Below are 14267 nucleotides of genomic sequence, written 5' to 3'. Positions count from 1 at the left end.
AAATTCTAATTGGCTCTCGTAAGCAATCCAGCAGAAAAAATAGTATCGCGTGCCGTTAACTTTATTTGTTGTATTTTTTCATTTTTGCGAAATTCCTCGCTCTGCAGTTCGCTCCGTCGCTTACCTTCGCGCAGCGATCCAAGATGCGCGAAACTAGAAGGCACATTCCAGCGCAATATATGATATAGTCATCAATTATGAGCCGCGATACGAGACCGAGCGCGCCGCTACGAGAGAGAGAGAGAGAGAGAGGCGCGTAAAATAATAAATAATCTCTATTACACGCGCGTGACGATAAATCAATGCCTATCTGGAGTGACGTGTGATATGCGATTCCGGGTGCGAATACATCCCCGAGCGATCCCGGGACGCGCCTCCGCGAGGGAACGCGTCTTTGACACGGTGCGCCGAATCGCGAAGGCGCGCGATTAATCTTCGTATCCCCTCGCGTTACGGCGATATCGGCAACAATGTTAATTAGTCCGCGGGATAATTTATACCCCCGGCACTCCATCGCCGTCCAGGAGCGGTGGCGGATTACTGTAAGGAGAGGGCTGAGAGCGAGGCGCGCTGCGGACGCGAACGTAAATCACGGGCGAGACGCGAGACGTATGGAGAAAACCTGGGCTCCTCTCGTCTCGCTCGAGAGCATCGCGCCGGTTAAATATTGAATGAAGATCCCGTCCGTGCGCGCGTACACGTAGCAACTAGGGATATGTGTACGTGGTGTACAGCGGACACGACCGGCGTGTTAGACCGTCTCGGCCTCCTGGACGGTGTTACCGGTCAACGAAGCGTACCACGGCGATAGCACCCACTTTATTACGGCGACCGTAAGCATGGACGACGTATTTATCGACCAGTGATTCGCACCACTTACCTACTATGACTATACCGAGCTCTCACGATGAAAATTACGAGCCTAATCTGGACCCACGAGTGTACGTGTACGCGCGAGAATTGCACGCGTCCGTCGAAATAACATGTTGATTATCGCCGATAGTGGCAATTCGATAACACGCAATTATTTATTGTTTGTTTCGTGGCTTCATTTCCCGCGGCTTCCATTCGCTTAGGTCAAGTAATGGACCGCGCGATCTTCGTTCAATTACACACGATGCGCGACTTTTCTGCCTGGCAATTAGCGGCACGTTAATAGGAGCCAGCTGTATTATTTGCATCGTTTCGACACCGCTTTCGTTCAACATGATAGCTGCAATAGGTCAATCGGCGCCGGTCGGAGCCAAATTTCGCACAAAGATTAGGGATTGGCGAGCAACCGCGACCCGCTTTAACATTTCGTGCTATTGCCTTATTCCTAGGCTATTTTTCTAGTGATAAGGGGCCCACTTACTGCAATGTGGCGTGCAGTAAAAAAAACGTTGACAATTCGGAATAACCTTTCTACTGAGCTGCCGCAATCCCCGTCGTCTTTTCGCAAGTACAAAACATTTCTACCGGTGATAACGAAATCGAGACCGATCGAGGGGGAAACCGCTGACTAAAATCTTGTACACTAATCCCCACTAGACATTACTTTATCTTATTATCTTGTTTTGTCTTATTTTATCTTATTTTATCTTTATAATGCCCCAACAAGGCCTAATGCCCAAACTAATGCCCAAAAAAGGCTAGTAATGCCGCAAATCTGTACACCACAATGCCCTCAGCGGTTTCCCCTTCGAGACCGATTATTAATGAGATCAACGAGGTACAAAATCCAGCATCATTCGTACACAACAACGGAGGGAAGCAGCTCTCAAGTTATCAAGAAAATTAAGTGTATTTATTTCTCAATGTTCTACCGCAAAGATTAAGTCCCTCTATATAGCTGGTAAATGCAAATAAACGTACGCGGCAGAAAAAAGTCTACATTATGCTTTCTGATTTACTCCCGTTCCACAATCAGTGCTACGTGAATACGGCTCTACTTCAATTACACATTTTAGGAAGTATCAATATTCTTTTATATAACATCACGTAAAAGTGGTTTTCGAAAATATTTGCTATTTTTATTTTCGGGGCGGTATAGCATTAAAGGAAATGGACCGTTACGGGGCGCACGTGCCTTGTGATTCAACTTAATGCAATGCGTGACCCACGGACAAGGACTACAGTACGTTGTTATTTGAGGGAGAAAGAGTGTTTTGCTACGTGGTTGGAGTCCCCGTGGCTGCTGCGCGACTGAGAGCAAGGATGGAAACTGTGGGGCGCACGCGAGGGTTGCGATCGATGCTAGCCCCACCCCGATGCGATCTGACGGGAAACGGAGGCAGTGTCGCTGATCCGCTTGCACCCGGCTAGACGGATGCTCGAGGCTGCGAGCGGAAGACTGCGCGTCTTCGAATATCAACACGCACCGCTTTTTAACTATACCCCCGTTTGATATACAGCCTTGGCCAAAAGTATTTGCCACCCCCTCGATGCTTAGACATGTAACTTCTTTTGACTCTAACCAACTATTTTCTATATTGTTACGTATCGGCGCGCTAAACTGAATAACCTAAACAAAGCATCACGTCATAAACACGCAAGGACAGTCGCGAAACGTTTACAGTAGTAAACTTGAATTTTGCTCGTAAGTATTTACCCATACAGCACCGAAAGGTTGCAGAAACATTGCATACACCTTTCGAGGTTTCACATAGGTGGCAAATATTTTTGGCCAAGGCTGTATATTACATCGTAACAGTATATATTACGTAGAATTGTAATAATATACAGGGGTAAGAGAGATGTGTGGGCAATATTTTTCAATGGGCATACAATAATTGCTAGCAATTCTCTGGGCCGACGTTTATTTACGATATCGCCGCGCTAATGTCGCTGCGATAGAATATAGACAATAACGATCGCGAGCTCTATTATGTGCGGGCTCGAAACTCGCAAGTAATATTTTATCTTAATCTACGTCTTCCCCGAGTCCCAAGTACTACTATTTGTACTCATAAATGCGGGCGTGGGCGTAGACCGTAAAAAATATATTGACAGTACCATTAGACTGGCATGCCACTCGGTTGCTCCATGTATTTACCGAGGCTCATAAAAACCAACAAATTCCACCGAAGCCCAGGAAGCCGAATAAAAATTAGAAGCGTTTACCTTCCCCGGTTTGAGAGTCGTTGTACCCGGTATATCTTCCCGTCATTTCCCGCGTGTCTCGTAATTGCGACGATTCTGAAATTACTCCTTATTGCTTTCGATCAACGTATTCGCGCGTCTCTACGAGACGCGGCGCAATTACCAAACGGGTTAGCAATTCCGTTGGGAGCGACGTTAAAATGCCTTCGAAAATAAAATCCCTCATTTCGCAGGTCAGCTTCAAACCGCGTCCTCGAGTACGCGCTCCATTTTCGTTTACGCGTAAGTTCTTACACGTTAGACGCTATCGATTTATCAAAGTTTCGCTGATAAAAATCAATTACGACGATTAAAATGCGCAAAATTAAACTTACAATTATTATAATATTCTCCAGCCGAAGACCAGTTTTTGCCGGTTACTTACTTACAAAAAAATAGTATTGAATGAGAAGGATAATAATATCTAGTACAGTTGAAGGCATGAATATAAGGTGGAATATCTACCTCAAATTATTACCCATATTTTCAACTGTACTAGATATTATTAGCTTTCTCATTCAATACTATTTTGTATATACAATATGTACTAGTATACATTTTATTGATTCCCCTTAGGGTTACAAGGCGTTTTTGAAGGAACGTGCCCAAACCTCTTATAACACCTCTCTCTATATCCACTTCACTATGTGGCGATCGAACGAAAAACCAACAATGTTTTTGTTTGGTTTTGAACCCGGGTCTTCGGATTACCAGACCAGCGCACAATCCTCTGCGCCACGATCGCCACTCAGTTTTTGCCGGTTATTTTCCGGAAAATATCGGTTTTTACCACTGGCATAGACTTTATCCAAAAAATGTGGAATTTTGCCAACCCTGGGCTCATCCCAATTACATCGTCCCAAAGTTAAACGGCTAATTGCGGTCAAGATTATTGATTTTAAGCTACATCGACCCTCCCTTTCGCCCTCACCCCAGTGCCGGGCAATGGACGGTTCCGTTGGCCTACTTTAAGCGGCACGTCACACCATTCTTTGTTTTTTACAATCACGATCACGAGCCGCGTTTCGCAATTTACACAATCAATAAAAAAAAATTCAATTCCGCCGGCGCACAGTGCGAATCGATGTCGTCGTCATAACAGCCGCGCACCAGCGTCCATTTCCATCAATTTCCGTCGCGCACCTCGAAGCGCTATCGCGAAATTGCGATCTGGAATTTTCGCATGCGCATAGTTATCCCCCCCGACTTGACCGACGCTCGAATGCACGTAGGCCAAGGTGAGCGAGCCAATTCCAATTTGTGGTAGATCGCGGGCGTGGATAAGTTTTCCATTATCTCGCGCGCCGACAATTGGCGCGCGCGGGAATTGCCGCCGCGGCCCGCGGACTGATGGCCGACTGTATCGCGTTTCTCAAGTTTCACGTAAAAGGCCGTCTTCGTCCCGGAGCGACGCCGTGCGACTCGAGTTTCCAGACCTCGCTCGCGGATTTGAATATCGGAGCGTCATTAAACGGGATAACGAGAAACCTGCCCGTCGCGGGTACGAGCGAGGCGAGCGCGCCTCGTTCGCATTGTATCGTTCAATTTGCGTACGCGCATAAACCTTCCCTCCCGAGTTAAACGGCATAATGCGGAATCCGAGCTCGCCCCATGAATACCGCGAGCGAGTTAAACGAGCAAACGCTCGTCTCTTCGCTGCATTTGGAAATATTGGGAAAAAAGCGCACGAAATCGTCACGCTTGTCGGCCCTCGGCGACGCGACGTCGACGACAGCGTGGGAAAGGGGCGAGAAAAGTGTAGGGATCGCGAAGCGCTCTTCCGCTCCTGCGACTCGCGAAAGAGAGACCCGTGGAGAGACGCGAGATCGATTTATTGCCTGCGGTAACGGGTCGGCACTCCTCTGCAAAATGTCGTCGCGATATCCCAACTTTGCTCTCCCCGTCACCACTCCGCTGGCTAGTGTCTCCTCTTAACATTTTTCGGGACACACGTCAGTCTACCTCGTCGGTATGCGCGAGAAAGAGGAAGAGTAAAAACACGTCGGTTCGGCCGAACGTGGCGATTACTTAATCAGCGCGGAGCACTAAGTGCACCACCAGATCGCCAGATAAATCCCCGGCCAGAGATCGATTATGACGGAGACTATCGTTAATTACGTCCCTCGGCGGCGAATACCCGTCCACGCGGAAAATTGCTCCGCTTGAGGGGCCGCGCGTACTTTTAAGTATATCGCGATTGTTGGATTCGGCGAGCGACCGATTTCACGATTGTTGCGTTAAACAATCTCGCGAGCACAATCGCCCGACTTTCGCGGCCGATTGGCCGATAACGCGGGCGTAAATGTCGCGATTAGGATTTTCGCGGGAAAATCGCTTTATGCTAATAGGGACCGGCGGCATTTCGCTGTTCGTTGTTACGTGATTTCGTCACGGAGTCAATTACACGGTTAAATTAGAGTCGGCGAGCAAATTGTCGTACACTTGACGCATTCAATGCAAATCGCCGGGCCCGCTTGAGCCGCGGGACGTGTAGATAATCCATTAATGCACGTATGAATGTCACTTTGGATCGCGGCATAACTCATCCGGGTTGAAGTCTCACCGCCTAAGGCGAAAGTCCGGTATCGATGGCGATAAAACGCGCCGATAGCGCGAACGCGGCGACAGACAATCCGGCGACGCATTATTGCACCGCGTGCACCTCGAAATGCCTCGATAGGGTAGACGGTAATTACCGGAGAGACGCGAGAAAAGTCCGCGGGGACAGAAAGCCGAGCGCAGCGATGCCTGAAATTTAACGCCGGCCGCGGTAACGCCTTCTTTCTGTTATGCAAATCCCGCGCACGCTCAAGTCGCGCAGGTAAGACCGCCGTCGGACAGAAAAAAAAATACTACGTATCTCTACGTGCTAATACACCGAATAAATACGCTGAAAAGTCACTTAATCCGAGCGAAGCGAGATCGGACGATGACGCGTGCAACGCCGTATTCCACTCGCGAGCTTATCGATTATGCAATCCTGCGCGGTTACTCAACTCCTAAACGATCGTTAGATAGAAATTGTGTTGATACACGAGATGTGTATCGTAACAATAATTTAGCTGACAAATCTAGATAATAATTAGAAAGCATTGATTACACGCGGAGGGAATTTTCTCTTCAAATTTACCGGAAAATCATGTAATCGTGGGACACCGTGGCATTTCGAAGAATTTCATAAGAGTTTTTGGAAATTCTACTAGCAAATGTACTATATAGTCAAATTTCAAGAAACTCCCCTAAAATTCATACGTGATTTTCATGGTAAAGTTTAAAAGACAATTCTCTCCGCGCAGGATCTGTGCTAAGTTGACGAATGTTCGATATAATTAGTAGAATTATAATTCGTATGGCTCGATATTTCCATATGTCTCTGTGGTCGAATTGGTTGAGACGCCCACCCCATAAGAGGGAGATCCAGGTTCAAACCCTGGGTGAGGTAATATTTTTCGCAATAAATTTAGTAATATGAAATATGTAGACATTAACACCCCGTCACGGTTCTTAATCCTTCATTCCTTTTTTTGTGATAGAATTATATTCCGATTCTTCCGCAACGAGTTTTAGAATTTCCGATACGCGTAAAAAAACAAGTTCGATAAAGATACAAAATAAGGTGAAAAATTGTTCGGGAAATCTTTTCAGTTTCTTCAGAGTTTTCCAAGTAGCTCCTCGAATGATAACTTTTAAGGGGTTAATCCCAAAAAATCCCCAAAAGATTTATTTCACTGTACGGTGTATTTACTGTGAAAAAAATTGTTAAAGAAAGCGTAATTTTTTGACCCATTAATATTCGAAGAAACTGCACCCGGCTGACTGTTAGGCGAAGAGTTTGGTTATTATCACGGCACTAACAAAGCATATCAGACATACTGACGCAACGTCATCGCTTTGAAGGGCGCGTTTCGGGCGCGGAAATGACGGTGTGCATCTACCTAAGTGCAAGCGTAATTTCCTACGCGCGTCGCCCCGCCTTGTAACAAATAGACAGCTCTCGCGGAGCACGCACTTTCTACGTCTCCATTATTCGATATACAATTCATCGAGAGGATCCCAGAGCCTTCATTTATCCTCCGTGGCTTATCGATTATCGAACGAATCCAAGTGGCAACTGGCGGGAACTGCAGTTAGTCACGTTAATCTTCCGATGCAATTTGGAGAGTCGAGATGACTCGGTCTATTTCCCCGCCGCTCGCGTAACTTTCGGTGAAGTTAAACGCCGAATGGTGTACCATATTACAGGAAGTTAACGGAATACCACGAGGTCAAGGATACACCTAGCTTCGCACGTGTCTGTTAAGAATGCGGGATTGGCAGGGATTCTGAGAGACAATGGCCGTGTCTTCTCTCGAATCAATGGGAATGAAAACGGCGGAAATGAAACTCCGAGTATCCGCGCGAAGCGCGCGGCGGATTCTTAAATCCCTCAAAAGGCTATTCTCCGCGTTTCCGGCTATCTCGGCTCTCTCGGTGACTAATGGTTCGTCATTATGGCAGCACTCAATGTCTCTATTATTCCCAACTATACATCCATCTGCACGCGAAAACCGGCAGCAAGAGCTGCTCACTATATGCTGCCGTTCCGCCGTACTAATCTTTCCGCGGGTCAATAATGTCGCTTTTTATGCGAGCGGTAATTTGTAATCGCAGCTTACTTACATTCGTTATGTTTCGGTATTTGACTAATAGCGCTTTTAACCCGCAGGTACGCCAACAGTTGTTCCTCAACGTAATTACACGCAGCGGAAGAATGAGTAAACGTATACTGTGTTGCAGCGAAATATTCAATGTACGCTTAAACAAAATGGTATAAGCTGTTCGATATGAGCGTATGCGATGAGTTCATAAAGTTCTGTTTAAATAAATTACGAATTAAAAGCTTTCCGCTTATATGCGTGTCATTTCAATCCTAATTTTTTTTTACATTAATTATGTCTTCTATTGCAATAGATATTTGCAGCAGTTGTCTCTACAATAAAGGTAGAAAGTACGCAAGATTGTAAATTGGACGAAGATGTAGAAGAAACATGCAGGCAATGGGAGCCAGTCACTGGATGTTATGTCAAGTCATTTATTTCAAAAAGAGGGAAAATAAAGTTGTGTGTAAATTTTATTCCCACGTAACTTTCCACTAAACAGATTTCATCCCAAGGGCAATAAATTCACAGTGGAATCAACAAATGATGCCTATTAATTTAACAGAAGCCTCGCGATCTTACATTAGGTGTCTATCTCATAACAGGGGACTTTCCTCTATATACAATCTAGTAAATTTAAACTTCTGAGCTAAATCGTTTTAAAATGAGCCAAAAATTGCTTGCAACTTTATGGTAACACCATTCGGTAAATCGGACACGGTAAACAATCAATGTTAAATAAAAAGAACCTGCCATCATCTTCGCTGTTTTCAGTGACAACCCCAGTGATCGACTTTTAGAGAGTACAGATCCTACTATGTCAGAAAGTAGTAAATGCAAATCGTTGTGCCCTGAAAATGACGCCGACACTTTGCGAAACGAATCGACGAATAACAATATCGCTCGACGTGCAAAGAACCGAGGGCTCGGAAAGAATCGCGATAAATTCGGGCCTAACAAACTGTACCTTCTTCCGGCGCAGCAACTTCCAATCGAAATGACTCATCCTGTTCAGCTCGTTAGCCTCTTCTTATTCTCTTTCCTCGCCGCCGATTCCGTTCCTTCGCCCTTTCTAACCGTCGCAAACGGACGAGAACGAGCCTCGCTTAACACTCCGGCCAATTTATTCCCACGGCGTGTGCATTCGCGACGCAGCCCAGGTTTCGGTCGTACGTTTCAGCGGAGCTAAACAACAACGACGGCGGCGACGGCGGCGACGACGACGCGGATGACGACGGCGCGGGCGAAGGGCAGAACGACACGGCTCGGAGCTTGCATTCCCAGCACGGCATTCCAGCATCGTAGCGAAACGGCCGTTCCGAGATCCTCATTGTTCTCGGACGCGCCGCTCGAGGATACGTGTCCTTGACGTGGACAGCGGCATCCGCCCACCTTCGGAACGCATGCACCGAGATAGCTCAAAACCGATCCGAGAGCGCGAGAAGAGCCCGTCAAGGGTTCCAAACGGGATTTCACGTTCCGTGAGACGCTTCTGACAGATGGACGGTTCCACGTTAGGCGCGGAGGAGCGCAGCAGGTTCGTATACCCAGGGCCGCCCCAGGGAAAAGACCCCCGCCCTTCTCACGGAGAATCACAAAACACAGTCAACGTCCGTTAACTGCATTAACGATTTAACGATTGTCTCGCGCGTACCGCGAGCGTATATCCCGTAAGATCGCGTTCATCGCCAACATCTCCGAGGCGTTTGACACGCGGCGGCTCGATAGAGGAGACGTCATCCTGTCGAATAGCACTTTACACAATACACACATGCGTACACGCACACACACACACATACACACACAGATACACACGTACACACGTACAGCACATACATATGCATATGCACGCACACACACACACACATATACACACACACGCACGCAAGAGCGCACAACGAAACCTGATTCTTCAACGGAACCGTCGCAAGATTACTTCGTAATTTTCAGGAAGATTTACACGGCACTTCGGGACGCCCGCGCCGGTGGTGATCCGGCGACGCCGAGAGAGCCGGGCCCCACCTCACCGAGGAGGTATTCATGTCCGTGAAATCCGCATACTCGAGTTAACACGACCACCTTCCCGCGCAAGTCATTCAAACACTTCACTCTTTCACGACTACACCCGCCCACTTGGCTCAAAAACGAGTCAACGCCTCGCTGCGAGACGTCGCGAGGGTCCGGACCCGCCGCGACGCCGCGGCCATTCCCTCCGCCCCGGCCACCCCGACGAGCGTAGCCGAAAAACGGTACTGTCCGAACTGCGTGGATCCCTCTCGGGGAGCGCGACTCCGAAGTTCACCACCTATAATCACCTCTCGTCGCGCTTATGGCGGAACGGACAACTCCCGACAACTCGAGGGCCATCCTCCCCCGTGAGATCGAGCGACGATTCATCCGATTTCCGAGCCTCTCCGGGTTATCCCGTTGCCGGTTTCCGCTGCCTCTTCCTACCTCCCTCCAGTCCTACCCCAACGGAGGAACGCTCTTCCGGACGCGCACAAACACCCGCACGGACTCTATCGACTGACCCGATTCCGCGAGCGGCGCTGTTAAACGCGCACGTTTAAGCGGCGCGTCCGACGCACCACCTCCCTCGCGACGCGTCGGGGCCGCCGCGGCGAACGACTAGGATCGAGATGCATCTTGACGCGGAGGATGCAGGGCGGCGTACTGTCAAAATATCCGTCAGGCGATTCCGCGGACGAGAACGAGGACGCCGGGGAACACGGGCATGCGTGATAACGCTTCCCTCTCGTCGCCGTCGCCGTCGTCGTCGCCACCGCCGTCGACACGGGGATAATCGAACTCGCTCCCCCGGCGTCGACTCCTTCCCCGAGTGAAAATGTACGCGGCGCGTACGCAGATCTTACCGAACGGCGGCACATCGAGGGGATCCTAAAGCCGTCTGTTTTATCGACATTCTATGTTACAAGTAATCTTTCAATTGGCTTTATAGAAATGCAAAGCTCTTTTACGGAATTTAAGTATAGGCAAAAAATCTATTAGACTCGCTTGATACAAGAATTCTACAATAAATGTGTACAAAATGCGATCGGCATACTCTAGGAACAACATACAAAAACAATATCGTGCAATTAGAAGAGGATCCTTCAGCCATCTTTTTTACCGACACAGTCAAATATAGTTTTTGCGCTTGTAATTCTTTTTATCAGCTTTTATGCTTTTTGGTGGATTTTTATGTACCTCATAATTACGTATACTTTTTATTTTAACGTGTACCTCGAATTTCGCGGTACTACGCGATAAAAGATTTCTACCCGTTTCTACCAACGCAGTTTAACTTTAATCTCGGCTCAACTTACTTTGTATCTTTTTCTAGCTTTACGAATTAGAAAAAGACAAGAAGTGATTTAAGCCGAGATTAAAGTTGATCTGCATTGGTAGAAATGGACACGAGAGTGGATCGCGGCTAAACGTATCCTGCGGACGCGAAAATGGCGGATCGCTTCGGTCCAGCGCGCTGATACAGTTCGCGTTACCTGGGGCAACGCACGCGGCGGCGAAAGAACAAAGAGTTTACGCGCGGCAACACTGCGACACACGTATACGCGATAATAGTTGGGGAATAGTACGCGTCCCGGGATTATTGTGGCCACGCAGTAACGCGATAACGAACAATGCTCATTTGAACGCGACGACTGACATCGGCGAGCGACAAAGCCGACGGAACTTTTGACCCACCGCGGAGACGGCGAGCGCGGAGTCCTTAATACCGTGGATAAATCGCGAATGCACGGACACGGGGACCCACGGCCGAGCACGTGGCGCAACGAGTCGCGTTTCATTAGTCGAATCCTTCTTCGAGATTCGAGACTTCGCGGCTCGTCATCGCCGACTCGTCGCCGGTAATTGAATGGCTCTTTCATCGCGCGCTCGAATTGCCGTGTCACCGATCGGACGTCGATCCCGGTGTCGCCGTGTCACGCTCGTTGCGTTTTCAAGATCGCGTTAACCATCTACGAGGATCTAAACGGACGCGAGCTGATCGCTCGTCGAGGCGGCGAACCGACACCGATCAACAGGCGTGAACTTTACACGTACAAGTGTCTCGAAGTAGATTTCTAGGTGTAAATAATCGTGAACCTTGCGAGCGAGTAAAGGGAAAATAAAAAGCGACGAAAATAAAAAGGTCGACGTTTTAACGAGCCACTTGCGGTACTTGGCGAGCAGCAAGATATATTCGCGTGTCTAATCGCGTTTCACGGATGATAGAGCGAATGAAATCTGTTAGCCGAATGCGTTATTAAATATAGAGTATCCCGTAGATGCACGAGTGAAAATTGATAGGCTCGAGATGCATTCGCTTAACGTAGATCGTGCGAGAATTGGGCCGCACACGGAAGGAAAGTGCTAGAAATAAGCACCGTAACAAATTCGCGAGTAAAAGTGATACTTATTGGTAACTTCCGTTACTCCGTCGGACAGTCAATTCACGTATACACCATACATGGAAATTATAATTGGTATAATTTCAGCGGTGAAAAAGATAGGAAATTATTATGTTTGTTCGTGGCGTAGATAACATTTTTCGTCGCATCTACGACGAGCAACGAAAACATTCGGCCAGTTAGACGCGTTCGGATTTACGGCCTTAGAATTTTCTTAGTCCTACATGAAATAAATTCGATTGTAAAAATGTCCGAATATGATAAAATATAGCAAGGCATTACTTAACATGTCAAAATAAACGAAGAATATTTTTCAATTTCTAGAAATATTACCCTACAAGCGTTTCTTTCAATTTGTCTCTACGTGTTCGATAAAACAAGACAAAATTTAATATACAAAATTGCTTTACTTGCGCGGAGAGGGAGATCGATTTAAATTTATGTGTAATTTGTACGTTGATATAACCGAATCTCCGTAATAAATAATTTATCTCTTTCGCTGTATTCTACTTCATTTATCGAATCTGTTTTTATTCTTGTTATTCTTAAATTGGCGTGTATTTCGTTTTTACTTCCTCAAAGTTCATTGCACCGCCGCTCATGAAAAATGCGCGTGTCCACGAATGTATAATATGACGTGTAAATGTATGGGGTCGCCCGCAATGTATCGAGCCTCGCGTCCGTGGGTTTGCTAAGCTTAAATGACCGCGGTGCAGGCCAGCCATCCCTGTGGGAAGTGCAACTGCATTTATAAGCAGTCTGGTGCCACCTGTTGGCTGGTGCTTGCACTAGCGCATCTTCTCACGTTTGATCAACAACGTAGAGCTAACAGAGTGCACATGCGCGAGTGGATATTGTTGCAAGAAAAGAACGCGTTTAATATTTTCGTGTACGCGTATTATGCAACACGAAATATTCAAACAGGCTCCTGAAGTAATTGATATCATCGAAAGATATTTCCTTGACATAATAGGAAACAAATCGCGATAAATACAGAGTTTAGCCTGCGTTTGCCAAAACAAATACATATGTGCATAAGTTTGCAATATTATTAATATTTCAATATTTAATGTTTCAATATTATTGATTTTTTTATGTACGGATTGCTCGCACATTCAGCGTCGATATCTGTGCCAGTTCGCCTAACGCTTTCAACGAATTCACGAGTCGGAATCTCTCGTCTCATCCTAAATACGACGGATAAGTATTACGTAAAAAAAACTAGAGCGTCTCAGGAGGATCAATGCCCTCGTATGTGGCGAATGCCCGATTGCACAATCGCGTGCAATAATTACAAGCGCGCATAACATCACTGCATATTACGATTAAGAAGAGAAGATATAATGAAAAAGTTACACATTGTTGTTATCTCCTACAATTATTATCTTTTACCGAAGGGAAAAGAAGAGAAAAGCTTTCACGTTTAAGCAGACAGTTAATACTTGTTTCTCTAAGTAAGTTGTTGATTAAACATAACTAAGTGTATGCAAATTATACATTAAACATATAATGAGCATTTCAGATGCCATGCAATACTAATATAATACAATGATATAAATAGCAGCTATCAACCAATGTAAAAACATATCTTTAGGAGACGCGTCTTGTAAATGTATGAAAAAAAAGAAAACGTATAAAATCTTTTCTTCTCATCATGAAATAACGTCGGCTCGATAACGTTCGATAAAAGTACCGTATTCCATAAAAACAAAGTGATACGAATATAAATGTGAAACATCAAATAGTAGGCGCAAAGTAGGGGGCAATAACGGAGCAATAAGCCGGACGCTAGATATTAGATGCGGATTTGACTTAAACTTGACTTGTTAATTTCTGCTAAACAATATAAAATTTGTTCGCACCTAATATCTAGCGTCCGGCTCTTATTGCCCCCTACCTTGCTCCTACTATTTAATGTTTTATATATAGAGCCTTAAAAAATTATTTTAACACAAAATATCCGTCATTTAACTTATTGCATCTGTAAAATGTAAAAATTTCAGTTTTTAAAATTCACTTTGTCATGAAAAATATGTTAATTCTACACAAAATTTATTTCAAATTATTTTGAGATTTGCATTTATTTTGTGTTAAAATA

General features: G+C 46.1%; 1 protein-coding gene across 1 annotated transcript in view; it reads right to left on the bottom strand.

Annotated features, from left to right (window-relative positions):
• LOC105559402 overlaps window positions 1-9164 on the bottom strand; it is a 47451-nt gene extending 38287 nt beyond the window's left edge. Inside the window, exon 1 of the mRNA XM_012007658.1 lies at window positions 8725-9164. Coding sequence (XP_011863048.1) covers window positions 8725-8763 — 39 coding nt within the window. The 5' untranslated portion in view covers window positions 8764-9164. The remainder of the gene's footprint in view (window positions 1-8724) is intronic.
• Between the last annotated feature and the right edge of the window lie 5103 nt (window positions 9165-14267).

The sequence above is a fragment of the Vollenhovia emeryi genome, unplaced genomic scaffold, assembly GCF_000949405.1.
Source record: "Vollenhovia emeryi isolate VEMERY1.0 unplaced genomic scaffold, V.emery_V1.0 DF939275.1, whole genome shotgun sequence".
In the NCBI taxonomy this organism is placed as follows: Eukaryota; Metazoa; Arthropoda; class Insecta; order Hymenoptera; family Formicidae; genus Vollenhovia; species Vollenhovia emeryi.
Note: the sequence above shows the minus strand (reverse complement) of the source record. Positions and strands in the feature narration are given on the sequence as shown.